The 25,373-nt window shown below is 59.9% G+C and overlaps 8 protein-coding genes and 1 pseudogene across 8 annotated transcripts; 3 read left to right on the plus strand and 6 right to left on the minus strand.

Annotated features, from left to right (window-relative positions):
- Positions 1–193: 193 nt before the first annotated feature.
- On the minus strand, positions 194–1,537 carry ACA1_098910 (opioid growth factor receptor (ogfr) region protein, putative; the record flags this gene model as incomplete). The annotated part of the gene is made up of 4 exons (XM_004343595.1): positions 194–916; positions 1,019–1,106; positions 1,198–1,300; positions 1,435–1,537. 4 exons carry the CDS (start codon positions 1,535–1,537, stop codon positions 194–196), a joined length of 1,017 nt encoding a protein of 338 aa, XP_004343645.1.
- Positions 1,538–1,778: 241 nt separating this feature from the next.
- Positions 1,779–6,573, minus strand: ACA1_098920 (RhoGEF domain containing protein; the record flags this gene model as incomplete). The annotated part of the gene is made up of 19 exons (XM_004343596.1): positions 1,779–1,839; positions 1,973–2,385; positions 2,465–2,602; positions 2,717–2,842; positions 2,952–3,167; positions 3,247–3,317; positions 3,410–3,557; positions 3,671–3,795; positions 3,913–3,977; positions 4,084–4,146; positions 4,252–4,349; positions 4,510–4,566; positions 4,664–4,771; positions 4,859–4,936; positions 5,047–5,157; positions 5,267–5,373; positions 5,475–5,600; positions 5,732–6,281; positions 6,451–6,573. 19 exons carry the CDS (start codon positions 6,571–6,573, stop codon positions 1,779–1,781), a joined length of 2,784 nt encoding a protein of 927 aa, XP_004343646.1.
- A 767-nt stretch (positions 6,574–7,340) lies between these two features.
- Positions 7,341–11,819, minus strand: ACA1_098930 (ABC transporter, ATPbinding domain containing protein; the record flags this gene model as incomplete). Its single annotated transcript, XM_004343597.1, has 21 exons — positions 7,341–7,459; positions 7,543–7,698; positions 7,765–7,940; positions 8,052–8,211; positions 8,247–8,475; positions 8,580–8,769; positions 8,871–8,983; positions 9,044–9,162; positions 9,324–9,467; positions 9,582–9,712; positions 9,804–9,886; positions 9,988–10,253; positions 10,373–10,447; positions 10,524–10,646; positions 10,749–10,835; positions 10,922–10,943; positions 10,965–11,009; positions 11,116–11,253; positions 11,358–11,404; positions 11,488–11,584; positions 11,739–11,819. The coding sequence occupies 21 exons, from the start codon at positions 11,817–11,819 to the stop codon at positions 7,341–7,343; spliced, it is 2,601 nt and encodes an 866-aa protein (XP_004343647.1).
- Positions 11,820–12,138: 319 nt separating this feature from the next.
- On the plus strand, positions 12,139–13,353 carry ACA1_098940 (annotated as a pseudogene).
- Positions 13,354–13,635: 282 nt separating this feature from the next.
- On the plus strand, positions 13,636–13,932 carry ACA1_098950 (uncharacterized protein; the record flags this gene model as incomplete). The annotated part of the gene is made up of 2 exons (XM_004343598.1): positions 13,636–13,758; positions 13,825–13,932. The coding sequence occupies 2 exons, from the start codon at positions 13,636–13,638 to the stop codon at positions 13,930–13,932; spliced, it is 231 nt and encodes a 76-aa protein (XP_004343648.1).
- Positions 13,933–14,033: 101 nt separating this feature from the next.
- Positions 14,034–15,503, plus strand: ACA1_098960 (Histone-lysine N-methyltransferase; the record flags this gene model as incomplete). Its single annotated transcript, XM_004343599.1, has 4 exons — positions 14,034–14,672; positions 14,765–14,945; positions 15,037–15,125; positions 15,198–15,503. The coding sequence occupies 4 exons, from the start codon at positions 14,034–14,036 to the stop codon at positions 15,501–15,503; spliced, it is 1,215 nt and encodes a 404-aa protein (XP_004343649.1).
- Positions 15,504–15,936: 433 nt separating this feature from the next.
- Positions 15,937–16,612, minus strand: ACA1_098970 (uncharacterized protein; the record flags this gene model as incomplete). The annotated part of the gene is made up of 4 exons (XM_004343600.1): positions 15,937–16,099; positions 16,177–16,263; positions 16,356–16,439; positions 16,506–16,612. The coding sequence occupies 4 exons, from the start codon at positions 16,610–16,612 to the stop codon at positions 15,937–15,939; spliced, it is 441 nt and encodes a 146-aa protein (XP_004343650.1).
- Positions 16,613–16,693: 81 nt separating this feature from the next.
- Positions 16,694–22,122, minus strand: ACA1_098980 (serine/threonine kinase; the record flags this gene model as incomplete). The annotated part of the gene is made up of 7 exons (XM_004343601.1): positions 16,694–18,898; positions 19,045–19,085; positions 19,192–19,417; positions 19,518–19,637; positions 19,715–21,457; positions 21,551–21,855; positions 22,059–22,122. The coding sequence occupies 7 exons, from the start codon at positions 22,120–22,122 to the stop codon at positions 16,694–16,696; spliced, it is 4,704 nt and encodes a 1,567-aa protein (XP_004343651.1).
- A 570-nt stretch (positions 22,123–22,692) lies between these two features.
- On the minus strand, positions 22,693–25,312 carry ACA1_098990 (uncharacterized protein; the record flags this gene model as incomplete). Its single annotated transcript, XM_004343602.1, has 3 exons — positions 22,693–25,058; positions 25,181–25,247; positions 25,307–25,312. 3 exons carry the CDS (start codon positions 25,310–25,312, stop codon positions 22,693–22,695), a joined length of 2,439 nt encoding a protein of 812 aa, XP_004343652.1.
- Between the last annotated feature and the right edge of the window lie 61 nt (positions 25,313–25,373).

Consider the following 25,373-nt stretch of genomic DNA (forward strand, 5'->3'; position numbering starts at 1 on the left):
CGCACCTTGTTGATCGTCTGTTTGTTTGGGAGGAATGGTTTTTGTTTCGCGCGCTGCTGTTCTGGCGTGGGCGTTGACTGAAAATCAAAGCCCGTTTCTGATTGGGCCAAGAAGAGTTGAAGAAAAAGCTGCCTGTTCCAGGTTTTTTCGGGGGTTCTACATGTCCGTTGGCTGGGCTTTGGCAAGAAGAAGCTCAGGCGTTGGCGTTGGCTGGCGAAGCGACCTCTTCCTCCTCCGCTTCTCCCTCGTCATCACTCTCGCTGTCCTGCTCCTTCTTGTTGGCGGGAGGGTTGGCCCGGACCGGAGCGGCGGGGGCGACCTTCGTCTTCGCCTTCTCGTTGCTGGCAGGAGGGTTGGCCTGCGCGTCATCATCTTCCTCTGTATCCACCTCGTCCTCATCATCGCTGTCGCTGTCGCTGTCCGCATACACTGGCTTTCGCGCCGGCACGCCCGCGCCCGCGCTTCGGCCACCAGCGCCACCAGCGCCAGCGCCGCCGCCGTATCGCTGCTGGGGGCCGCCACGACGGTAGGCCGAGAACCGGTCCTCGTCGTCTTCGCCGGCCGCCTTCTTGAAGTCGCTGATTCGCTTCTCCATCTCGGCGCGCTGGGTGTCGTCGCGCAGGGTGCCGGTCCAGTAGTTCTCGATCGAGCTCTTGCAGTTCTTGAGCTCGCCGTGGGTCCAGATCTCGTCGGCCACAAAGGCGAGGAAGTTGAACTTGAGGTGCTCGAAGCCCAGCTCGCCCAGGCTCTTGAGGATGCGCGTGATGCGGAGGTAGTTGTGGCCCGACGTGTTGAGGTTGCGGTAGCGCGCCTTGTAGTTCTCGGACCGCTCCAGCTCGCCGGTCTCGGCGTTCTTAAGCTTCATGCCGTAGAACTCGAGCATCAGCTCGTACGAGCGCACCATTCGCCTCCCGCACTGCGTGCCGTTCAAAGAGCGAGCGAGAGCGTGAGTGCGGCACAAGGCGACCGAGCGACCGATCAAGCGAAGCGGCTACGGTTGAAGGGGGAGATCAAGCACCTCAGGGTCGGCTTTGATGCCCTCGATTTCGTGGAGCTGGAGAACCTGGCTCTGCATGTTCATGCCGTGCTCGCGGATGGGGAACAGCCTAGTGGTGCATGGCAGTGAGAGGAAGAGAGAGGTGAGCACCAATCGCCATCTCTCTGGTGCAAGTAGTGGCTTGGGCACATTGTGTTTACCATTGGATGTAGCCGTGGTGGCGTTCGAGCAGGGCGTAGTTGCCAAACCACTCCTCATGTATCTTGTCGATGAAGTCGCCGGAAGGCACCGACTTGATCTCGCCTTTACAAAATGGATAAATGAGCAAATAAATCACTAAATGGAACAGTGAAGAGAAAGCAACGATCATCTCTAGATGGACGATGCAAGTGATAACACGATTCTTTGAGGGTGAGAGTTCTTTGTGCGGTAGGTACCCTTGTAGAAACGAAGATTGTCCTTCTGGCGGGGGTCGTCTTGCTGGGTGGGGTAGCCCGCTCTGTACTCCTCCAAGTCGGCCTTTGCGTTTTGTGCTCCCATCGTTGTAGTCTTCTGCTGAGCTGTTTGGTTGATTTCTACGTGCTGGCCGGTGTTGTTACCGCCTTTTCTCTTCTGCTTCTTTTTTCACCGAATCGAAGACGAAATAATATTGGTACAAATAAAAATATTACAAAGAAAAATAGATAAAAACATTGCCGCAACCAAAAAAAGCACTTTGTTGTTTTGAGTACAGACTTGTCTGAAGCGAGGCAGCTGTGTCCTGGCGTTCGCCGGCTGCTCATTAGAACATGTCCAGGTTGGGCATTGGTGGCGGCATGATCACCTCCACCGTGTGGTCGCCGCTGCATTGGGCAAGAGAGAATCTCTTATGTGAGTGATTGCGCAATCCACAGTTTTGAAGACACGACACGACACGCACACGACACGCACACGACACGCACATGACACACAGTAAGAAGAGGGCAAGCAGCGTACGCGGCGTTGGTGCAGGTGACTCGGCCGTCGACCACGGTGCCGACGAGCTTGTCCATGGGCGGGTACTTGAGCGCCTCGGCCTTCTCCTGCTCGCTCACGAGTCGCGTGATGGTGCACTTGCCGTCCTTGATGCCCATCGCGAACTTGCCCTGGTGGATCACCGAACTGGTCACGTGCGTGTACTGGCCCGTGCCCGCCGGTTTTCCGTTCTTGAAGGCGCCCGCGTAGATGTCGCCCGTGCTGAGGGTCAGCGTGCCCTTGCCGTGCGGCACGTCGGCCTTCCACTGGCCCTCGTACTTGGAATTGTCCATGTAGAACATCGTGCCCTGGCCCTCCTTCTTGCCCAGCGCCCAGTTGCCGATGTAGCGCACGCCCCACGAGTCCGGCGCCACGAACGTGCCCAGTCCGTGTTTCTGCGTGTGTCGTGTCGTGTCGTGAGTGTGTGTCGTGGGTGGCGTGTGTCGTTTCGCGTTGTGTCGCGTGTGCGGTTACCTTGTTGGCCTTCCAGACACCCTCGTAGCGTTCGCCGTGGCCGGTGTCGAGCACGCCGTGGCCCTCCTTCTGACCGTTGACCCACTCGCCCATGTAGGTCTTCCCGCTGGGCAAGATCAGCGTGCCCTTGCCGTGGAACTGTTGGAGCAGAACACGTTGGTCCGCACGTGAGCACCTCCACGACACACGCATCATGCGACACGACACAGCACGACACACGCAACACACGACACCCAGTGCAATCGCACGCACCTTGCCGAGCTGCCACGAGCCGTCGTAGGAGACGCCCGCGGAGAGGGTGAGTTTGCCGGCGCCGGAGAAGAGGTCCTCCTTCCAACTCCCCGTGTACCGGTCACCGCTGGCCCACACGAACTCGCCCTGTCGGAGAGAACGCGGCGCTCCACTCAATCTCCCATCATCCATGTGTGTGCGGTGTGCGGTGTGTCGTTGGTCGTGTCTTGTCGTGTGCGGTGTGTCGTGTGTGTACCAGGCCCTGCTTCTTGCCGTTGACCCACTCGCCGACGTAGCGCGAACCGCAGGAGTACCTCAACGAGCCCTGGCCACTCTGCATGTCGTTGGCCCAGGTGCCCTCGTAGACGTCGCCGGTGTTGAACACGAGCACGCCCTGCCCGGACTTGTTGCCGTTCTCGAAGCCGCCCTCGTACTCGTTGCCGAAGTAGCAGTACCGGCCCTGCCCGTGGATCTGCAACCAACCCACCACAACCGACCAACCGCAATCAGCGAGCGTGTTAATTTGATCCAATGGCTATCGCTGTACAAACCTTGCCGGTCATCCATTGGCCCACGTAGGTGGCCACTCCAAAGTCGTAGGCGCCCTCGCGGTAGTCCGGCGCTGTCATTAAATAATAATAATAATAATAATAATAGGGGTCAACATGACGTCAGCAAGTTGGGGCCTCAGGCGTGCGTTGGTGGTCGGCGTACCGAGGCTACGCTCGGCGAGCAGCTTCTGGATGGCGGTGGTCCACTGGGTCATCTCGTCCGGTTGGCAGGTGATGGTGAAGCTCGTGTTCGGACCCACCAGTTCCCACACCACCTCGCCCTTGTTCGCCGTACCCGTCGTCTTGCCCAGCTGCACATGTCGGCACTACTTGGTCAACATCCGCCCATGCGTGTGCGGTCGTGTGTCGTGTGTGTCGTGTTGTGCGCGTGTTGAAAATGCGAGCGAAATGACAAAGGGCGCACCCAAACGAGTTCGAGAGGCCACTGGGAGCTCAGCTTGGTCATGTCGGTCTGCTTCTTGACGTCGTTCTTGTTGGCGAACACCAGGATGTCGTTGAACAGGAAGAAGTGCATCTTCTCCTTGTGCCCTGGGATTCAACACGACGCACATATACATCATGAATGTTCTAACATTACATGCCTTTATCTCTATAGACATTATATGATATTATTAGAAAAAATATCTATAGAGTGACGGCGCGTACCTCGCGAGTCTACGGTCTGGAGCAGTCCGTCGCGTATCAGTTGCCGATGGGCTTCCATCAGGCCTCTGCGCGCAGAGACCACACGTACGTACCAACGCAGGCACGTCAGCTTTCGGCTTGGCGCGGCTGCAGCCCACGGCGCGAACTCTTCGCGACCCACCACACACGTACCTGAAGCCGGCGCCCTTGGACGAGGCCTCGGCGAGCTTGCGCAGATTGTCTGTCTTCTTGACACTGCACACCCGCACACGCACACGCACACAACATGCGACACATTGTCAACACCTCCGGCACGGGCCGTGCACGCAGTCACCCGGCATGGAGGGAACGCGTGCGCACCTCTCGTTAATGTGTTGCGACACGTCCTTCATGAGGGCGAGGGCCTTGCACAGATCGTCGTAGTCAGGGTGCGTCGCGTCCGTGTTCTTGATCAAATCCTACATTATATAAATTCATTAATATATTATTCTTAGTTTTATAAGAATAATTTAAATTATATAAATAAATCAGTATTTGATGAAAAGAACAAATATATAAATGTTCGATAATGGGTGTGCGTGCCTGGAGCAGGAGATTGTAGCGGGGTATTCGCTGCACGGGGGTAATGAGCAGCGACTCGAGGTTCATGGGTGGCTTGCAGGTCAGCTTGCACAGCTGCGCGGGAGAAGGGGAAGGAGACGAGTGTCAGGTCGAACGAGGCCATCATCGCACCACAGTCCTTCTTGCTGCGCGTGCGCTTGCACCGACGTACGTTGATCGTTTCGACGAACTTGGGGCACGTGGCTACGTAGTGGTTGTAGAGGGCCAGTGCCTGCTTGTAGTTGTTACCGTACTCGTTGTACATCTTAAGGAACGGACCCTACATATTTATAATTATAGCATGTATATATATATAAGTAAATGGAGACAAACATATTAACCGCATGCACGTGCGGTTTGGACGTACCAGCTGAACGAACACGTCGCCCAGCTTTTGCTTGGGAGACCACGTGTCGATGCGGGCCTGGAGGTCCTTCAACATGGTCTGTAATGAACGTACGCCGTCGTCAGCAAATGGGCTCGAAATAATAAATAATAATAAATAAATAAATAATAAACGGCGGTGGTGCAGAGGCGAGTGAGGAGTATACGCACTTGGTTGAGGGGAAGGATCAAGTGAATATTGGAGAACATGACCTTGATGTCCTCCTGCTTGACCAGATCCGAATTGGTCATCGCCAGAGTGTTCAAGGGTCCCTTGTAATTCTGCATAATAATAATAATAATAAATAAAAACAGAAATACAATTTATTGTGTTAGTTCGAAACAATGCGTGGAATGCGATGTGGGATTAAGTGGTGGGCGGTAGGTGTACCTTGATCAGCAGCGAGATCTGTGACACGTAGGCCTTCTCGGTACTCAGAATCTCCTGCACGATATTGGCGCGGTGGGGATCGTCGTCCAGCTTGTGGCCCGGTCCGACTGCACCACGACCACAAACGAAGGGGGGGGGAAACGATTTGAGGTCTGTGACGGTCGGTCCCCCTGGAGGGGGGGGGGACAGTCGGGATCGGGCCTGGTACCTGGTACGCCGATGGCCGACGCGGAGGAGGAGAGGAGCTCCGAGGGCGACTGGGAGGCCCCGGACTCCGCGTCGGGAGTCAGTTCGGTGATGCTCTCCGCCGACGCACTCAACGGCGAGCGCGCCGCTACACACGACACACACGACACACACGACACACACGACACACACGACACACACGACACACGACACGCAGCACAATCGGTCAGGCACACGGCACGTATGGCACGCACGGCACTGCACAGAGAGGCGGCGTACAGTGGCGGGGGGAGGACAGGGAGGGAGGCGACATTGCGGATGCCGACGATGCCAACGGGCTGATGCCGCGCGGCGGCGGTGGCGGCGGCCGCTTGCGCGACGCCGCCGAGCTGAGGCTGCCCGTCGGGGACGCCGTGGTCGACGACGGCGATTCGTCCATCGAGCCTCCGTTGCTGCCCGGCGGGGTGGGCACGCCACCCAGCAGCTCGCCCAGCTCCTGGAGCTCGCCGGCGCCCATCGCGCCGCCGGCCGCGCCGCCGAACATGGCCTGCGACTGCTGCGGAGTGCTCGCGAAGCCGCCGCTCACGCTGCCGCCGGTATTGACCGAGGCCGAGTGGACCAGGAGGCCGGTGGTGGCCGAGCGGGTGATTCCCGGCTGGGCCTGGCGGGGCGGCATGGGCGGCGGGCCGCGGCCGCCCGGGAGGATGGCGCTGCCGCCGGTCGGCAGGGGGCCGCCGTTTACTGGGGTCGGCGGCAGGCTCGGCAGGCCGCGGCCGCCCATGCGGCCAAAGGGCGCCGCGTTGGGCGGCACCGGCGGTGGCGGCGTAGCCTATGGAAAAAAAAACATATCTTATTTTAAAAAAGGTTTAAAACTACAGAACAAATAAGTTGAATATTGGTATTGTTTATACTTAAAAATAAATGGTTTAAATAAACTTCCAAAAAAAGGAGAGAGATTTCAACTAAGGCGAAGAACGAAGGATTTGAGGGGGGAGTACGGGAGGCAGGTGCTTGGTGCGGCCCGAGGGGGACGTGATAGTAGACCCACCACCGGGGCGCGGGGGGAGGCGCCCCATGGGTCCACCGCCTTCAGACGATGGCGACGGCACGATTTCGGACATAGCGGGTGATTTGGAACCGCGTGTGTAAAAGCCTTACAAAGGCGTTTGTAGAGATCCCTTCGGGGGGGGGGAAGATGGATGGCAAAGGGCTGCTTGCAGTTCAGGAGAGGGCCCTTTCCCCCAGACACTGCTGCGTTTTGAGTTGTTGTCGGTGTTCTCCCGTGGGCTGGGCTTGGTGGTCGGAAATTGGGTGGGATTATTTTAATTATGATTATTATCATAATTAAATTATCACTCAGCCACTTGGAAAAGGCGGCTCTTGGCCAAACAGCACCGTGGTGCTGACACGCCTTGTGCACCCCCCAAACACACGGGTGCCTGTCCTGCATTGTTGCAAGCTGATGTTTGACATGGTATATGCTAGTGGGTGGGAGGTTATTTATGACGTGCCCCAGCATAAGCTATTGATGACCTCTTACGTTTTGGTGGTCAAGCTCATGCATGGCCCAGCAAAGTGGAAAATAGGGACCCATTGGTGGAGAAGAAGCTAGTTGATGCTAGTTGATGGGGAGGGTGGGTTGTACCGGCAGAGGGACAGTGCGTGGTTCTTTCAGCAGAGGGAGGTCGTATGGGTCTGTCTCCTCCATTGATAGTGGATCCATGGCAGCAGCTGTTCCACTCAGCCAACTGGTGAAGAGTGTTGTTTGAATCTCTTCTGCGGCTTGGTTTGATCTTTCCTTGTTTGGCACAAAAGTGGCTTGTCCAGAAAATAAGAAAATAAAATAAAAAATCAATTAGAAAAAACAGTTCGTGTGGGTCACACCCACTCAGTGCTGCCTGGAGGTGGCGGCCTTGAGCTGGTCGGCCTTGCTCCACGGGTCCTTCACCAAACGCGATTCCTCCGCGTTGGCCTGGCGCGTGATCTTCAGGAAGACCTCCTCCAGCGCTGTGCCACCACCCGCCGCCATCAGCAAACGCACAAAACTACGAACGTGTGCGCTGTGTGCGTGTGCGGCAACGGGAACGTACTGGTGTGCGAGATGGAGCAGTCAGAGACGAGGGCGCGTTTGCCGTGCTGGCTTCGCTCGTGTTCGATGATCTTGAAGAAGGGCACGATCTGCGAGAGGTGCGAGTGCGGCAGGCCGAAGATCAAGTACTGGTTCGTCTCGGCCACCAAGTTCGCGCCTATAGCACGCAACACGTGTCAGCGATGTGTGCACACACGCGCGTGTGGCGTGTGGCGTGTGTTACCAGGCAACAGTTCGTTGATGTGGGCCTTGGCTTCTTCGATGGCGTCGGGGCGAGCGGTGACGTTGATGCGGTAGCCGTCGCCGTACTTGTTCTTCAGGTGGAGCGGAGTGCCGAGGCACTTGATCTCACCGTGCGACATGATCGCGATACGATCGCCCAACACGTCGGCCTCCTCCCTGTGCCCCCCCCCCATGACACACGCGCCGCACACGCCGCACACGCCGCACACACCACATACGACGGTCAACTGCTGGCTCGCTGTGGCGCAACGGGGCGTAAGGCCGCACATGGAATGGGTGGTGAGGATGATGACTCGGTTCTGCTTGAGCTCCTGAATGAGATTCCAGACGTGCCGACGCGACACGGGATCCATGCCGGTGGTGGGCTCTGCCGAGCGAATGATGACGACGACGATGACGACGATGATGACGTCAGCAAGTTCAAGTTCTGAGCGCGGGAGGTGGAGGCGGTGGGGCGCGAACCGTCCATGAAGATGATCTTGGGTTCGCCGATGCAGCTGATCGCCACCGACAGACGACGCTTCATGCCGCCCGAGAACGAGCCGGCCTTCTTGTCACGAACGCCGTAGAGGCCCACAGACTCGAGCTTGTCCTTGATGACGGCGGTGCGCAGTTGGCGCGGCACGCCCTTGAGATCGGCGAAGATCTCCAGGTGCTCCTCGGCCGTGAGTTCGTTCCACAAAATATCGTGCTGCAGCCACATTTATGGCGAATTAGTCCAATCGCACACACCGCACACGCCGCACACGCCGCACACACCCGCACACGCAACACGATGTGAGGAAGGCGATGTACCTGCGGGCACACGCCCATGATGCGGCGAATGTCGTCCATCTCGGAGACGATGGAGTGGCCGTAGATGGTGGCATCGCCGAAGGTGGGCTCGAAGAGACCGGTCATCATCGAGACCGTGGTGGTCTTGCCAGCGCCGTTGTGGCCCAGCACGCAGAAGATCTCCCCCTCGGGAATGGTGGCCGAGAAGTCCCTGCGTGCGTTTCGAGAAGCGTCAGCAGCCGACACGACACACACGCAACACGCAACACGCAACACGCAACACGCAACACACACGAGGTGGTCGGTAGCTACCTCAGCGCAAGGACGTCCTTGCGAGACTTGACGAAGGGCCACTTCTGGTAGATCTTCATGAGACGGTGCGCAGCGACACCCTCCCGGGGCGCGTCCCTCACGTCCAGATCGACCTGCACGCGAGCCATTGCGCATACAAGCGGCACCGTCAGCGGAGAACCGACCGGGCGAACCCGCAAAGGTAAGGTGGTCGTGAGGCGGGTTGTGCGCGCCTTGGCCTTCTTTTGCGAGAAGCCCCAGTAGCCGGGGGTGAAGAAGAACCACAGCGGCTCGGAGCTGCCACCAGACGCGCCTACATTTTATATGCATTAAATAACTTATATTTTATCTAAACCATGCCATTCTACAAATACAAGAATATATTGTAATATAACGCTATCATAAATATATCTATAGTATTTATAATAATAAGAATATAATTTTTGTTCAATAATATTAATTGGGGAGGCCTACCTGGTACGGTGTTGTCAAAGTACCAGCCCAGGACGGTGAAGATGCCGATGAGGATCAGCTGGAAGTAGATGGTCTCAATGGTCGGCGGGACGTCGGCCGCATCGCGCAGGTTGCTCTTTTCGAACAAATCGTTCCACGTGAAACCTGTCGACACACACACACACACACACGACGACACACGACGACACACACACCCACCACAACACGGCGGCCAAGTTCAGCCAAGTGGCCTCGGAGAGAGGCCGGCGGGGTGCGTACCCTCGCCGGTGACGGAGCCGAGGGAGAAGGACTTGTTGTTGATGTCGAACACGGCCTTGGCGAAGTTGTACATCGGCACGAACGAGAGCACCCAGAGAGCCGGCGTGGCAATGGGACCGCCCTCGTACAGCCTGGCGCGCCAGTGCCGTGCCAAGGAAACGACGATAACGAATAAAGAAATTAATAAATAAAATCGTGAATGAGAGCGAGCGGACGACGTACAGCGGGAACATGAACGCGCCAAACAGCGAGAAGATGAGCATGAGCAGGGCGCCGATGATGAACACGAACATCGACATGTAGACCTGCGCGTGCAGTGTTAATAACACGGCCGCGGCGAAAGAAAAACGTCTGTGTGTGTGTGTGTGTGTGTGGTGAGGGGTGGCCGATGGGTTGAGCTACGTACGGCCAGCTTGGTGGTGGGGATGAGGGTGGCGATGAGGAAGGCCAGGTGGGACATGGTCCACGCGAACACCCAGAAGACGAGGAAGAGGACGAAGAAGTTGGTGTAGCGGAAGAACGCAAAGTCGCACGCCATGCCGGCGGCGATGAGCAGGAGCGTCGACAGGATGTTGATGATCTGCGAGTGGATGAACCAGGCCGCCCAGTAGATCGAACCGCGAAGACCCATCATGCGCATGCCCTGGCGCAACTTGTGCTCCTTCTCATACACTGCACCACGCCGTCAGCCGTGTGTCGTGTTGCCTATCATGTGGGCGTGCGTGTCGTGTCGTGTCGTGTCGTGTCGTGTCGTGTCGTGTCGTGTCGTGTCGTGTCGTGTCGTGTCGTACCGATTTGGTAGAGGAGGATGATGAAGAAGAACATGCCGCCGCAGTAGAAGAACAGAATGCCGTACGTCTTCACGGCTGTCGACACGGAAACATTCGATGAATGCGGTTAGGCCCTCGAAATGGGGGGGGGGTAATGGATTACTGCGCGTACCATCCGACGGCGGGGCGATCTCAGGGTAGACCGACTCGTAGAGCTCGAACGCGGCTTCGCTGGCGTTGCCGTAGTGGATCGCCAGCGCCTCCGAAATGGCACGCAGTATGGTCGGCCTGTAGTCTTTACGCACACACACCGGACATGTCGGTAGATTGGTTGCTCGGTTGGTTGGTTGATGGGTTGGGACTCCAATTGAGGGATATATATCATTAAGGGTCGTACCTTTGCACTTCTCCACGATGGAGGGACACGATTTGTTGTACATGAGCGTGTACTTGATCTCGCCCGCCACCGACGTAAAGTCCAGCACTGTCGGAACAGGTAAGAGGTGAGCTCGATCACTGGTTACACGACCAACGACACGCCCAACGACACGACACGAGAGGTGCGCGTACCGCCCTGAGTCATGTTGGGATTCTTTTTGATCCATTCTCGCACTTCCTTGGCCTGCCCGCCTGGCCAGCCCACCACATAGCCGTAGGTCTGGGGGTGGTCGCAGTTGCGGCAAATACAAACATTAGAACCCAATCGCGACATCAAAGTGAACGCACACACACAACAGAGCGAACAAGGAAAGGCCCGCACGCACTTTAGGCGAGAGCTCGGTGGCTGTGGAGATGTTGAGTTTGTTTCGGTCGGCGAGGGTGGTCATGACGGCATTGATCTCCGGGTTGTCATTGGGCAGATAGAAGAGCGAATAGCACTTGCTGTCGGCCTTCGTGCGGCCCTGTGTGAGATCAGTGTGGAGAGACGAAGAGGAGTGGGTGAGGAGCATGCACATAGGGTGAGGGTCAGCCCAGCCTCAGACGAAAGTCGAGCGAGCGGGCGTACGTGGCACTTGGGCAGAAGGCCAACCGAGTCCGGCTGCGGGTTCTCGTCTGTGGTGAATGGTAAAGGAAGTTAAAGAGTAAATAAATAAAAGCTAACCGGCTACAGGGCGTGTAGGACAGTGCAATGGTACCCTTGTTGGTGTTGGGGATGGCCTGGATGAGGAGCAGGAGCAGGATGAACGCCACCGGCGCCAGTAGCTCGATGCTCGTCGTCGGCCAACCTCGCAGCTGGTTTACGAATAATAAATAATAATATTTGAAATTATTATATATTTATTATATGGATATAAATATATGATAGCAAGCAGTGTGGAGAAGATATTGTTTATTGTGCTGAGAATCAATGGAGGGGAAGGAAAATCGCGAAGAGGATTGCAAGTACCGAAACTTTGAAATTCTTGTAGAGGATGACCTTGAGCTGAATGGCCCGTTCCTGCGCCCAGCGCACCACTGCAGGTGCCATGGTGTGCCGCTGGTGCCTGACCTTTCTCTCTGGAAGAGAAGAACGAATTCCTCTTTGCGCCCTTTCTCCTCTTGACGAGAAGGTCTTCGTTCTCCTTTTCACTACCAAGTAAATACTCCTTTTATGGGATATTTCTGATTGGGCGAATATCGGGCATACCAAGCATAACTCAAAATCACTTTTATTATTTGGCCGATGAGAAAGTGGGAAAAAAGGTGGCGGCGAGTGGCTGTTGGGCCTTGGTGGTGGATCGACGAAGCTCACGCGATCTTTCGCGATTGATTTATCACAAGCTCTTTTGACCGCCGGCTTTTGTGAGATGGGACTGATTGGGCGTGTGTGGAGTGCGCTGGTGTGGCTCATCGCGGAGGTGCGCGTGCTCGCCCTCATGCTCTTCCATCCTATTTCCGGAAGCACCCACAAGGAAGTACGATCCCCACTCCTCCCTCGCCCTCCCTTGCATCTTTGGATTTCGGGTTTGTCGTCGTGTCACTTTCTTTCACCGTCTCTTTCGTTTTTACCCCCCCCCCAAATTTTGAACGATTTCGATAATCTTTGAACGATTGTTGGTGATTTCTAAAGATAAAGATGAGCACACCAATGCATGTTGGTGGTCCTTTCACTTAGGAGCTGTTAATAATCCTCATCTTTGCTTTCTCTGTGGGGACTGCTTACACGCGTGCGAGTAGCGTTTGGAGTCGTTCTACCGCTCGCAGGCCGGAAGCTATGACGAGTACCGCCGTAAGCTCCTCCACGGCCGTCCCAAGGTGCGTGCGGTTGCGTGTGCTGAGCGTGTCGCGTGTGCGGTGGTGTGTGTGCGGCGTGTGCGGTGGCACTCACACGCGAGGTCTGTGGCACACAGCTGTTTGGTTCGCTCCCGAACCTGCGCGGAGCCGTGTGGGTGGACCTCGGCGCCGGTACAGGCTACAACCTGGAGCTGATGGCCGAGGCCGGCAAGATCGAGGGCTACGAGAAGATCTACCTGGTCGACCTCTCCGGCTCGCTGCTCAAGCAGGCCGCCGAGCGCGTCAAGAAGAACGGCTGGACCAACGTCGAGATCGTCGAAGCCGACGCCACCACCTGGACGCCTCCCAACGGCGAGGAGGTCGACCTCGTCACCTTCAGGTTTGTTTCACTCTCCTCCAACCTCCACTCGTCTCAGATCTCTGACACTTTCGTGTCGTGTGTGTCGTGTGTGTCGTGCGATTGCAGCTACTCGCTGACGATGATCCCGAACTGGTTCGCGGCGGTGGACCACGCCTACTCGCTTCTGAGGAAGGGCGGCGTGCTGGGCATCACCGACTTCTACGTGGCCCGCAAGTACGCCGCGGCTGAGGGTCTCCACGAGAACACCTGGTTCCAGCGCACCGTGTGGCCCATCTTCTTCGCCTTCGACAACGTCAACCTGTCGCGCGACCACCTGCCCTACCTCCAGTACCGCTTCAAGCCCAACGTGGTCGAGGAGTACCTCGGCAGCGTGCCCTACACCCTCCTCAAGTGCCCCTACTACGTCTTCGTCGGCACCAAGCAGTGAGCCGCCTTTTTCTGCCCTCTGTTAAGGTGGCGGTGTTGCTGCTGCGACGTCTGCAGGCACCTTAAAGTGTTGGCACTCCCACAACTTCGGTCGTTCTTCGTTCTTTCTGGGTTTCAGGTTTCCTGGTGAATCTGCCCAGGCTCGCTTGGCCCCCTCGAGAGGCTCAAACCTTCGAGGGCGCTTGGTCACAAAGGTGGTTACAGTTAAAGATCCACAGCAACAAACTGCTACAGCAACCAGTTCACGCACATAGCAGTACCGAGAACCACCAAGCACAACACCATGAGCTATCCCACAACCTCCTTCCAGAACACTGCCCCCAACAGCAACAGCTCTATATGGTCTGGGCAAGTGTTCGTCATGCCGCAACAAGGCGATGCCAACGCCCAAGAAGACGATAGCTGGGTGCGTAGGTCTTTCTTCTCCATCTTCAAATGAAGAAAGCCTCACTTTAGTTCCGATCTGCCCCAGCTGCAATACGAGGTCTACGAGGGCGAAAGCATCGTGTACCTCTGCGAGGCGCCCACTGGTACTTCCCCATTTCACGCATTCATCCTCATCTTCATCTTCTCCCACTGACGGCTTTTGTACACCCAGAGAACGAAGAAGGCAAGGAAAATGAATGTAAAGTAAAAGACAAATAGGCAAATAAATGTAAATAAATGTAAATACATAAAAGAATGGAAGAGGATGACGGTCGTGATCTGGAGACGGGCGAGGGGCTCGCCTTTGGGCCGAGCGTGGAGGTGGCGCGGGCCGACGATCGGGGCAGGCTGGTGCGAGCACGGCGTGAAGGAGTGAAGGCGGGCGAGACCGTGGCGTTGAGCGAAGTGTTCGTGTGGGCCTACATGCCGCGCGAGACCAAACGATTGTGCGCCCACTGCGGCCGCGCCCTGTTGCCCTCCACCGCCCGACGATGCCGAGGCGGGTGCGCCCACACCTGGTACTGCCCGCCACCATCTACAGAAAATCGAGATGGAGATTCAACGCTCTACAAAAATGAAGATGGCGAGATTGTAGAGAAGATGGAAAAGATGATGGTGGACAAGTCGTCGTGCGAACGAGAGGGAGACAGATACCACGGCCTGGGAGGGGGCGGGGCTGGCTGTCGCTCGATGCGACGCTACGATGCGGCCGTGGCGACCGGGCTGCGCAAGGGCACGCTGGCGCCGTCGCTCTTCGGGTCGCAGGAGGCCACCATGTTCGCTCGACTCGTGATCGGCGTGCTCACCCACCCCGACCGACGGCAGCGTGCGCTCACCTTCGCCCTCGAGCCCAACACGCACGCCCTCTCGCCCACTCGCTTGGCTCAGTACGAAGTGTGTCTCTCTACTTTCTCGTGCGTGTGCGTGTGCGCTGTACGGGGTGCGTGTGCGGTGGTTGGTCGAGAAGCTACTGACAATGCGCACAGCAAATGGCGGAGGTGGTGGCCGCGTCGATTTCGCTGCCGCGCGGTGCAAGGAAGGTGACCAAGGACGACGTGGTGCGGCTTCTGTGCATCCAGCAGTGCAACGCCTTCGGGCTCTCCAACGGCGAAGGCGAGATGACAGGCGTTGCCCTCTATCCCGCTCTCTCCCTCTTCAACCACTCATGTACGCTCACCTCGTGTTGTGTGTGTGTGTGTGTGGTGTGTGTGTGTGGTGTGTGTCGTATCGTGTCGTGCCTGCGCTAACGTTTTGACAGGCATGCCCAATTGCGCTGCGGTCGATGACGGCACCGGAAGCAAGCGCGTGTGCGCCATCAAGACGCTGGTGGCCGTGCCGCCAGGCGAGGTGCCGCACCGCCTCACTAGATCGCTGCTGAGTGGACAACCACGACCACTCACCTCCTCCTCGTCGCGCCAGGAGCTGACCATCTCGTACATCGATCTGGACCTGACGCGCGAGCTGCGGCAGGACAAGCTGGAGGAAAGCTATGCGTTCCGATGCACCTGCGCGCGCTGCCGAGCGCCCGACGCCGACGATAGCCCTGCGGTGGCGGCCCACCTGCGACGCATCACCTGCGGCAGCTGCGGGGGCTCACTCATACCCGCCCCGCCCGGCCAGGAGCTCACCGTGGCCTGCAATTCGTGCCCGCTCGTCGTGCAGCGACCAAACGACGGCGACGACGATGCCGACGCACTCAGCAGTAGCGGCACGACTGTGGTCTGACTGCACAGTTCGTACAATCAACAAACCTATGCGTGTCAGGTCTTCTTGTGTGAAGACAATGCAGGCCTGACCTGATCACTTCCTTCTCGTCTTCTTCGTCGCTGATGCCTCGCTTGTCTGCAGTTTTCCGGCGATCAGGTCAGCCTTGGCTCACCGCACGCACGCACGCAGAAGACGTACGGAACTGAGCTTGTTGCGGATGGCGAGCAGCGTGCTCTGAGCCGAACTTGTCGGCTGCGGCGGTGTGGCCGCCATCCGGGGCCGCTTGTGTCGTCGGTCGTGCCCCGTCGACAGCGGAACAGTCGCGACCGTCGTCGTCGTCATTGTCGTCGTGGGCGGCAGCGGCCGCTTGGGCTGCCGCTGCGGCTCCCTGTGCTGAGCTCCTCCCGTCGTTCCTGCCGAGCGACGCACCACTCGAGTCAGCAACGCGACGCTACGCGAGAGCGGCCACGGTACCTTGCACTCGGGTGAGGACCTCGGTGCGGCGCTGTTCGAGCTTTCGGCGGGTGTCTTCGAGCGTCTCGAACTCGGGCGCGTAGGTCACGTGCAAGATAGCGCCCATAAAGTTGTGGTCATCACACTTCCTCTTTGCTCGCCTGCGTGTGGTGGCGTGTGTCGTGTGGCGCGGTGAGCACCAGGCTGATGATCATCAAGACCTCGAGACTGGAAGGACCTTGCGTCGGAAAGCTGGGCAAACGTGATCAAGTAGACCTCGGTGAACTGTTCACGTGGCAGCTCCTCTTCGCCGATGGCGCGGCACCTGAGCGCAGGCGAGCAGCGATCGAGCGTCTCAGTTGCGACTTGAAAAGTCTTTCACTAAGGTCATCTGATGTAAGAGAAAGGCGCACGTACTCTTCAACGTGGCCATGAGCAGAGAAGAGCGCGAGGAGGTCCTCCTGCACGCCCACCGCTGGCACGTTCTGGACCAGCACATGCCTGCCATGTACATAAATCTCTGTTGATTCAATCGAATGAATTCGTAGCTGGCCAAGCAGGAGGCACCTTGACTCCTTGACGATTGAAAAGGCCTTTACTGCCTTGGGCGACTTACCACGCCGGTACGCCTCCCGCGACCCACTCTCCTCCTGCCCCCTCACATGCTTCTCCATTTATCTTTTACACAATAAATGAAATTGGAATTAGATATCTATTTTACATTTTGGATTTCTATTTGATCCATTTTGCTTGTTCTACACCAGATTTACCTCGCCCGAGGCGGTGTTGTCCAGCCAGCTCTCGATGGCGCGGCAGACCTGCTCGGCGCTGGGTCGCTTGTGGGGCTTGCGGTGCCAGCAGGCCGTCATCAAGGCCACGTAGGCCTTGGGCGCGTTGGCCGGCACCGGCGGCCGCTTGCCCTCGACAATGTCCACCGCGGTCTTGGCCAGGTTCTCCCCGGCGAAGGGCAGCTTGCGGGTGGCGACCTCCCACATGACCATGCCCAGGCTGTACAGGTCGGCCTTCTCCGTGTAGCGCTCGCGCATGACCACCTCGGGCGCGATCCACGCCGGCGTGCCGCAGCGGGTCATCGTCGCGTTCTCCTGCTTCATACGGGCCAGCCCAAAGTCTGCGATCTTGGCATTCCACGACTCGTCGACCAGCACGTTGGACGACTTGAGGTCGCGGTGGAGAATCGGCGCCGGCTGCTGCGAGTGGAGGTAGGCGAGCCCGAGCGCGATGCCCTTGACCACGTTGAGCCGCGTGGCCCACGACAGCTTGACCGACCCGTCGGCCAGCACGTCGCGCAGCGAGCCCTTGGGGATCCACTCGGTCACGATGCAGATGTTGGGCGACCGCACGCACGCGCCGATGAACAGCACCACGTTCGGGTGGCGCAGCTCGGCCAGCAGCGCGGCCTCCTCGCGGAACCGCAGCATCGTGTCCTCGTCGAGCCGCTGCTTGACGAACCGCTTCACCGCCACGTCGACGCCCTTCCACCGGCCCTGCGACACGAAGCCGTAGCTGCCCTGGCCCACGTGGGCCTCCTGGATCGCCAGGTCCTCGAACGGTATGATCCACCGGCACGCGTTCGAGCTGCCGATGTACGACGCCTCGTCGGGGCGCGCCAGCAATCGCGGCCGCGACGAGCCGCCGCCACCGCCCGACGATGTGGTCGACGAGCCGCCGGTGTGGGTCGTGGTGCCGCTGCGCGCAGACGTGTGGTTGCTGCTGGACTCGGCCTGCTCCCAGGCCTGGCACCGGTCCTCGAGCCCGCTGAGCCGCATGTCGTGCACCTCGACCTCGAGCATCGACCCGCCGTTGGCCACCATCACCTCCACGGCGCCCACCTGCTGGAACCGATGCCGGCCGTACAGCGCCCGGTCCTTGTCGAGGGTGACGTCATCATCACCGCCGTTGCCGTTGGTAACCGGCTCACTCAGGGACTCGACGGCGGAGATGACCGCGTCGGAGACGAGTACGTGGCCGCCCTCGGCGCGCAGGGTGAGCTCGGTGGCGACCTTGACCGCGGCGCCAAAGTACTCGAAGCGGTTGGAGACCGGGTCGCGCGTGCGCGAGATCGGCCCGTGGTGGGCGCCCATCCGCACCCGCGGCCCGCGGAACAGCACGCCGTCGGCCACCCCGGCGACCTCTTCGCGGGCGTAGAGCACCCCGAGCAGCGCCGGCGGCCACTCGAGCGTCACCAGCTCGCGCTGCACCTCATCGCACCAGCGCAGCGCGTCCAGCGGCCGCCCGAACACGACGCAGAAGTAGCCCTCGCCGCCGGCCGCGCCAGTATTGTGCCGATGGAGGAACACCGACTCGTAGCCGCGGTGCTGCTTGATCAGCCGACGCAGCAGCTCGTTGTGCATCGCGACCGCCTCGCGCATGGCCTGCGGCTCGGCTTCCCACAGCTGCGCGGCCTGGGCCACGTCGGTGAACACCACCGTCAGCGGGCCGTCCACCGCCGGCGCCGGCGGCTGGCCCACGCCGCGTTGGCCATGACGGCCTCCGACCGCCGCCGCAGCCTTGGCCGAGCCGCCGCTCCTGGACGACATGTGCGACGACGACGTCGACGAGGCCGTAGAACCGGCGCTGGCCGAGTGCTTGGCCGTGTTGTAGAACGAGGCACTGCCCTGGCCCATGTACGTTGACGACGACGAGCCGCTGGTGGTCATGGAGGAGTGGTTGATGTCGTGGCCGGTCATGTCTTCGGACATGGCGGACAGGCGCGACATGACCTCGAGGAACGACGGGCGCACGCTCGGGTCGGCGTGCCAGCACTCGGCCATGAGGACCTCGAACTCGACGTGGCGCTGGGCGCCGCTGTCGGAGGCCTGGAGGTCGGTCGGCCGCAGGGAGTCACGAATGACGCCCACGGCGATGGCGGCCGTGCTCACGCCCGCGTAGGGCTGCTCGCGCGTCAACAGCTCCCACATGATGATGCCGAAGCTGTACACCTGTTTTGCATAGTTGTATGTGTCGTGTGTCGTGTGTGTGTGTCGTGTGTGTGTGTGTGTGTGTGTCGTGTTGTGTCGTGTGTGTGTGTCGTGTTGTGTCGTGTGGTGAGCTCGATGACGGTGACGATGATCGGAATGGAACGTACGTCGGCTTGCACGTAGTCGACGTCCATGCGATCTTCGAGCACTTCGGGGGACGTCCAATGAATGGTGCCTAAAATAAATTATCGTTAATCTTCATGTCACGTTGTAACCTAAGGAATGTGCTGGAATGTTCTAAAAGTATGGCATACCTTGGATGTCGTGGCCGCCGGCCCGCTTGAGGTCGGCCTTGAACTTGGTGAGGCCGAAGTCGCTCACCTTCAGGTTCCACTTGTTGTCGAGGAGCAGGTTGAGCGACTTGAGGTCGCGGTGCACGATGCCCGACGAGTGGAGGAAGTGCATCCCCTTGGCCGCCTGGTAGGCCATCTTGAGGCACAGCTGCAGCGGGATCGCCGGCACCAGCTCATTGTGCAGCAACTGTAGCCACATGCAGACATCAGCCTCAAGGACGACACGCACACGACACGACACGCAGCACCACACGCACGACACTCAGGACAGGACAAGACACACATACGTCGTAGAGGGAGCCAAGTTCCATGAGCTCCATTACGATGCACATCTTGGGCGGCTTGGTGCTGGCGGCCATGAACAGCACCACGTTGGGATGCCTCAACGCCGTCATCACGCTCACCTCCTGTTTAGATATGAAGCATAAACATGTAAATCATCATATGTTGGGATCAAATGTGTTTGATGTAATATGTCTGTTACCTGCTTGAAATTGTCCCACGCGGCCTTGTTCGTGTTGTGGGCCGACACGACCTTGACGGCCACGTCGGTGCCCTTCCACACGGCTCGGTGCACCTCTCCGAAGCCGCCAGCGCCTAACTGCGGCCCCATCTCCAGCTCGGCAAAGTCGATCTCCCAGCTGTTGTGCTCGCGCCTGCGCCGCAGCCGCGCGACCACCAGCGCTACGACCAGGAGCAGCACCAGAAGCGCCGCGACGGGGAGCGACACGCCCAGCGCGATGGCCAGCGTCTTGCTCGACGAGTCCGACGACGCGGCGGCCGTGCCGTTGGTCGACGCACACAGAAGCTCGCTCGACGTCCCTGCGAGCGTGCACTGGCACGCACCACCCACGCACACGCCGTTGCCGCTGCACACGGAGCCGTCGGGCGCCAGACACGCGCGGCGCGTGGCCGATGTGGCGGTGATGCGCCCGGTCTCGACGCTGGTGATGTTGCGGGCCAACGCGTCGAGCAGCACCGCGTTCATGTTGGCCCCGTTCTTGAACAGGCGCGTCGAGTTGTCGCGAATCATGGTGTAGTCGTCGCCGCCGTAGATTACCAGCCAATCGAACGATGACACGTTGTAGACGGCGTCCATATCGAGCCGCGCCCACACGCCCGGCGCCGCCTCCACCTCGACGTCGACCACCCGGAACCCCACCTCCTCGCTCGGATTCCACGAATACCGCAGGCCAGAGACCTGCATGAACCGGCCCGCGCCGTTGTTGACATCGGCCGACGGGTCCGTCGCCAGCGACAGCCCGTTCTCCAGCGCAGCCCAAACGTAGCGCCCGGCGAGCTGGTACGTATAGAGATCCGAGTTGGAGCCGAACGGGAACGCGGTCTGCTGCTGGCCCAGCGTCACCGCCCCGCGCGCGAACGTGCCGCGTATCGAGCCGCCGTTGTTGAACGCGATCTGCACGTCGCCGCCCCAGGCCCGCACCGCAAAGTCGCGCACGGCGTCGCCCATCCACCCGGCGATGGCGCACTCGGCGAAGAGGCAGTTGGTCTCGAAGCCCAGATCGAGGGCCGACCACCCGACCGTCTGCGAGAAGTTGGCCTGGAGCTGGGCGTAGTTGGCCAGCAGCCGGGCCTGCACCGCCGGGTCGGCCGCCACGGACTCGTCCATGAGCCGCGCGTCGCCAGACCACCCGGTCACCACGCCGTAGTCGTCGAACTCCACATCGAGCACGCCGATGAGCCGCCCGTAGGTGCCCGACGCGACGACTAGCACCGGCTGCTCCCAGGCGGTGGCGACGACCATCGGATAGGGGCCGACGGCGCCCGATCGGACGTCGTCGGCGGCGGTGCCGCGGTCGTTGGCCTGGAGCTGGGTGGGCACGATGAGCACGTCGATTCCGGGCACGCCGGAAAGGACGGCCTCGGCTGTTGCATTGGAACTGACCGAGGCGACGATCTTATTGGCTCCCTGGTTGATGAGGGCCATGACGGCGACGGACAAGGCGGCAGCCTCGTCGTTCGCCCGAATGGCCAATGGCGTGCGGACCATGGTTGCCAGGTTACTCGCCACCGTTGCCGCGTAACCGACGCGCTGGCCGCCGGCAAAGGTCTTGTAGGCCCAGCGCGCGACGAAGGTGCCGTTGGCCCGCGGGTCCTCGTTGTAGCCCTCGAGGTTGCTCACCACGAAGCCCAGAGCCGGGGCCTCGGCCAGCGCCACGCGCATGAACTCAGCCACGTTCTCCACAGGCAGCACAAAGTCCTGGACCTGGACTCGGGTTAGCGCACAGCGCACAGCGCACATTCCACACATACCGCACACACCGCACACAGGCAACAAGCACACGCCGCACAAGCATACCTGGAGGTGAACGAGGTCGTAGCCGAGCTGGGCGTAGTAGGAGGCGACGAGCGAAGGCCCGGCGACGTAGTAGTAGAGCGAGGTGGCGATGATGTTGCCGGCGTCTACGACGAACACGTTTGTGTCCGATCGCGCGCGCTGCTGGTCGATGACGGCCTTCATGCGCGCCACGCCGCCGTAGCAGGCCAGCTGGCCGCCGGTGGTTATATAGGAACCGTTGACGGGCTGGCACGACGTCGACGAGGCGTCGACGGCGCTCAGGGCTGAGTAGGTGTCGGCCGTGTGGACCAGCGTGAGATTGAATCCTGTGTGGATTGGTTGGTTATCGGGGTCGGTCAGGTGGCGGCCCGGCAAATTACCGGCAGAATGTTGACAAATAGGAGGCGCTTGTTTTTGTTGGCTGCACGGACCGGCCAACTAAGGTTCGCCATCTTGGCCGCTGAGCCGTTGGGGTGACGAAGCAAAAGAAAGAAAGAAGAAGAAGAAGAACGAAAAGCGGCACTGGTACCTTGGGCGCTGCAGAGGACCGCGACCAGCAGGAATGCGAGCATGACGCACGAACGAGCCTCCATCTGTTTTTAATGTGTGGGCGATATCGGTGGTGACTACACGGCACATAGACCGGTGGAAAGCTATGTCTGCGTACCTTGATGTGTGGTGCCGGCTCAGCCGCGGATCCACACCTGTGCGAGGTGTGTCTGTGCCTGTGGGCGTTTGTGTGTGTGTGTGGCGTTGGTTGCGCGATAGCAGATATTGGTCATAGTCCGATTCTCCGGACGAACGTCGTGTTTTCCTAAAGGCCGCGTGTTCACACTCCGCCAACGTTGACTACGCCCAATTGGCGGCTTTCCAACACCTTATCGTTCCCATTGGCGGAGACGAGATCTGTTGTGAACAGTGCTCAGTTGGGAACTACTGTGGTGCGGGGGCCACGCGGGATCTAGTCATTTCCAAGTCGATGTCACGTCATCCCAGATGCCCGCGGGCCCGATGATGAAGACAATTTACAACCTTCTCGCCCGATGGTTGAGTGCCTGACTGACTGTGCCGGTTCGTCGGCCTCAAGTCGCACACACCAACCGCTGCCCCACCACCTCTCAGAACGAAATTTGTAAATCTTTGTAAGTGTATTGGTCGTACGTTTACGTACGCGCTGGTGCGGGGGTATGCGCTCGCGTGGTCGGTGGCCGTCGTCGGCGCGCGACCGGCTTGCGGCGACCAGGCCGCTTGGGCGACGATACGATCGGCTCCTCCTCCGGCTCATCTCCATCACCATCTCCATCTCCATCACCACCACCGTTGACGTTGTTCGCCTCGCTGGGCTTTTCCAGATCGGACACGCTGTCCTCCTCGCCGCTGTGGCCGTCTTCGGTCAGGCCCGCCTCCTCCTCTCCGGCGCCCAACGTCGAGTCGACCCGTCGCCGCCTCTTCCTCGCCTGCTGCGCGGCCGAGGCGCGTGCGGAGGCCCCTTTTTTCCGTTTGTTGGCTCCATCACCGTCGTCGACCGATCGCTCCCCCTCGATCAGAAGGATGTCGTCTTCGTCGTCATCAAGGCCCGTCGACGCTGTCGACACCGAAGCAGGCGCAGCGACAGGTGTCGACGCACGGAGGAGTGCGTGAGTCGGCCGGGGCGACACCGACGGCGACGAGGTGCGAGACGATGACGATGATGAGGACGACGATGATGACGTGACCACGGCGGTCGACGAGAATGGCCGCAGCGTGGACGCCGACGCGACGGGCACGAAGCGCCCGGACGGGGTGACCAGCGCGGCGAGCGGCGACTGTCTGTGCGACTGGTGGTGCCGGTGGATGAGCGCGGGCGAGGGCGAGGACCACGGCGACGATGGCGACAGCGGCGACGACGTCTGGCCCTCGCTCTGGTGCAGAAGCGCCAGCGGTTGCTGGTGGCCGTCGCCGCTGCCCGTGAGCTGTTGTTGCCGCCGGCGCGGGTGGGCCACTGACGCGGCCTTCCATTGGGCGACCTCGTCGCTGTGCCGCTGTCGTGCGGCGTCGAGCTCAGCCCGGTTGCGCTCGGCCAGCTCGCGCGCGTCGTGCTGGCGCTGGTCAAAGTCGCGTCGCTCCGCGTCCAACTCCGACCGCTCCCGGGCCAGCCGAGCGCGTTCGTCTTCGTTCTCCCTTTCGATCTTTTCAGCTTCGCTCTTTGCTTTTGCCAGCCGGGTCTTCTCTTCCGCGACCTCGGTCCGTGTCGCCTCCGCTTCAATCCGCTCGCACGTCACCCGCGCGCTCTCCTCAGCCACGCGCTTCCGCCTGGCCTTGAGCGCAGCCTTGGCCTGCACGACCTCCTCGCGCTCAGCTGCGAGCCGCTCGCGCTCGGCGCGCTGTTCGGTCTCGAACGCCGCTCGACTCTGTTCAAGCTCCGCCCGCGCCTCGTCCAGTCGCATTCGCTTGTCGTCGTTCGCTCTTTCGCGTTCGTCGGCTTCGTTCTTTCGCTTGGCGATCCGCGCCGCCTCGCTTGCCAGCTGAGTCCGCCTGCGCTTGGCATCTTCGCTCTCCGCCCGCAGTCGCTCGCGCTCGGCGCGCCGCTCCTCGTCGAACGCCGCACGGTCTCGCTCGAGCTCGGCCTGCAGCTCGGCCAGCCGCGCACGTTCAGCTTCGTTTTCGTTTTCGCTCTTCTCGACTTGCCTCGTCAGCTCGGCGAGCTTCACCTCCTTATCCTTGATGACTGTCCACGCCCGGTTGACGGCCGTGCGCTCCTTGACCAGCTTGTCGCGCTCCTCGTCGAGCCGCTGTCGGGCGGCCTCGAGCTGGGCCTGCGCGCGCTCGACCTCGTCGCTCTCGCGCTGGATCCGGTCGCGCTCGGTGCGCAGCTCTTCATCGAACGCCGCCAGGCTTCGCTCGAGCTCGGCCTGCGTGTCGGCCAGCCGCGCGCGTTCGGCTTCGTTTTCGCTTTCGCTCTTTTCGACTTCGCTCTTGGCAGCGGCCAGCCGGGACTCGCGCTCCTTGACCTGGCTCCGCGCACTGTCGACCCGCGCACGCTCCCGGGCCAGGCTCTCGCCCTCCTGAGCCAGCCGCACACGCTGCTCCTGGACGCCCTGGCGCTCAAGTTCCAGCGTCGCCAGGGCCTCGGCCAGCCGCCGGCCTTCGGCCTCGTTGGTCTTGCGCAGACTCTCGAGCCCGCGCTTCTCCACACGCAGCCGCTCGCGCTCGGTGAAGATGCCCCGACGCGCGCTATCGACAAGCACCTGATCCTTGTCGACCTGCTCGCGCCGCGCCTCGATCTGGCGCTTCTCCTCCTCGAGCTGCGCGTGGTGCTGGTCGGCTCGCCGTCGCGCCGCCTCGGCGGCGCGTTCCCGCTCGGCGAGGTGTCGCTCGCGGAGCTCGATCTCCATGTTGCTGGTGCCCTGCTGCTGGCTTTCGCGTTCCCGGCCCTTGTTCGGGCTGAGCCGTGACTCGGCCCGCTCCTGGTGGTCCAATTCCTCCTTGACGGCCACCAGTTCGGCCGCCTCTTCGCGCAGCGCTTCACTCGATGGCACCAGTTTGGCTGCTGTTATTATTAAAATTGCACAAACATCAATTATTATTAGTACATTGTCGTTTTATCATGTGTTGTTATTGTGTGTTGAATGAAGGTTGGGGAATGCAATGATGGCGATAAGGGTCAAATACCATCGTTGAGCTTGGGGAATACACCCTTGAACGGAAAGAACGGGACCAGGAAGCGATGGAACAGAGCCTGCCCCACGACCGACACAACAGAGGGACACAACAAATGCCAACACGACACACGCACACAAACATCAACCCACAAACTAATTAGACATCAACGCAATACGGATTATTCAAAAGGAAGCGGTGTTAG

This window comes from Acanthamoeba castellanii (assembly GCF_000313135.1).
Source record: "Acanthamoeba castellanii str. Neff unplaced genomic scaffold scf7180000084646, whole genome shotgun sequence".
NCBI classification, from domain to species: Eukaryota; Discosea; order Longamoebia; family Acanthamoebidae; genus Acanthamoeba; species Acanthamoeba castellanii.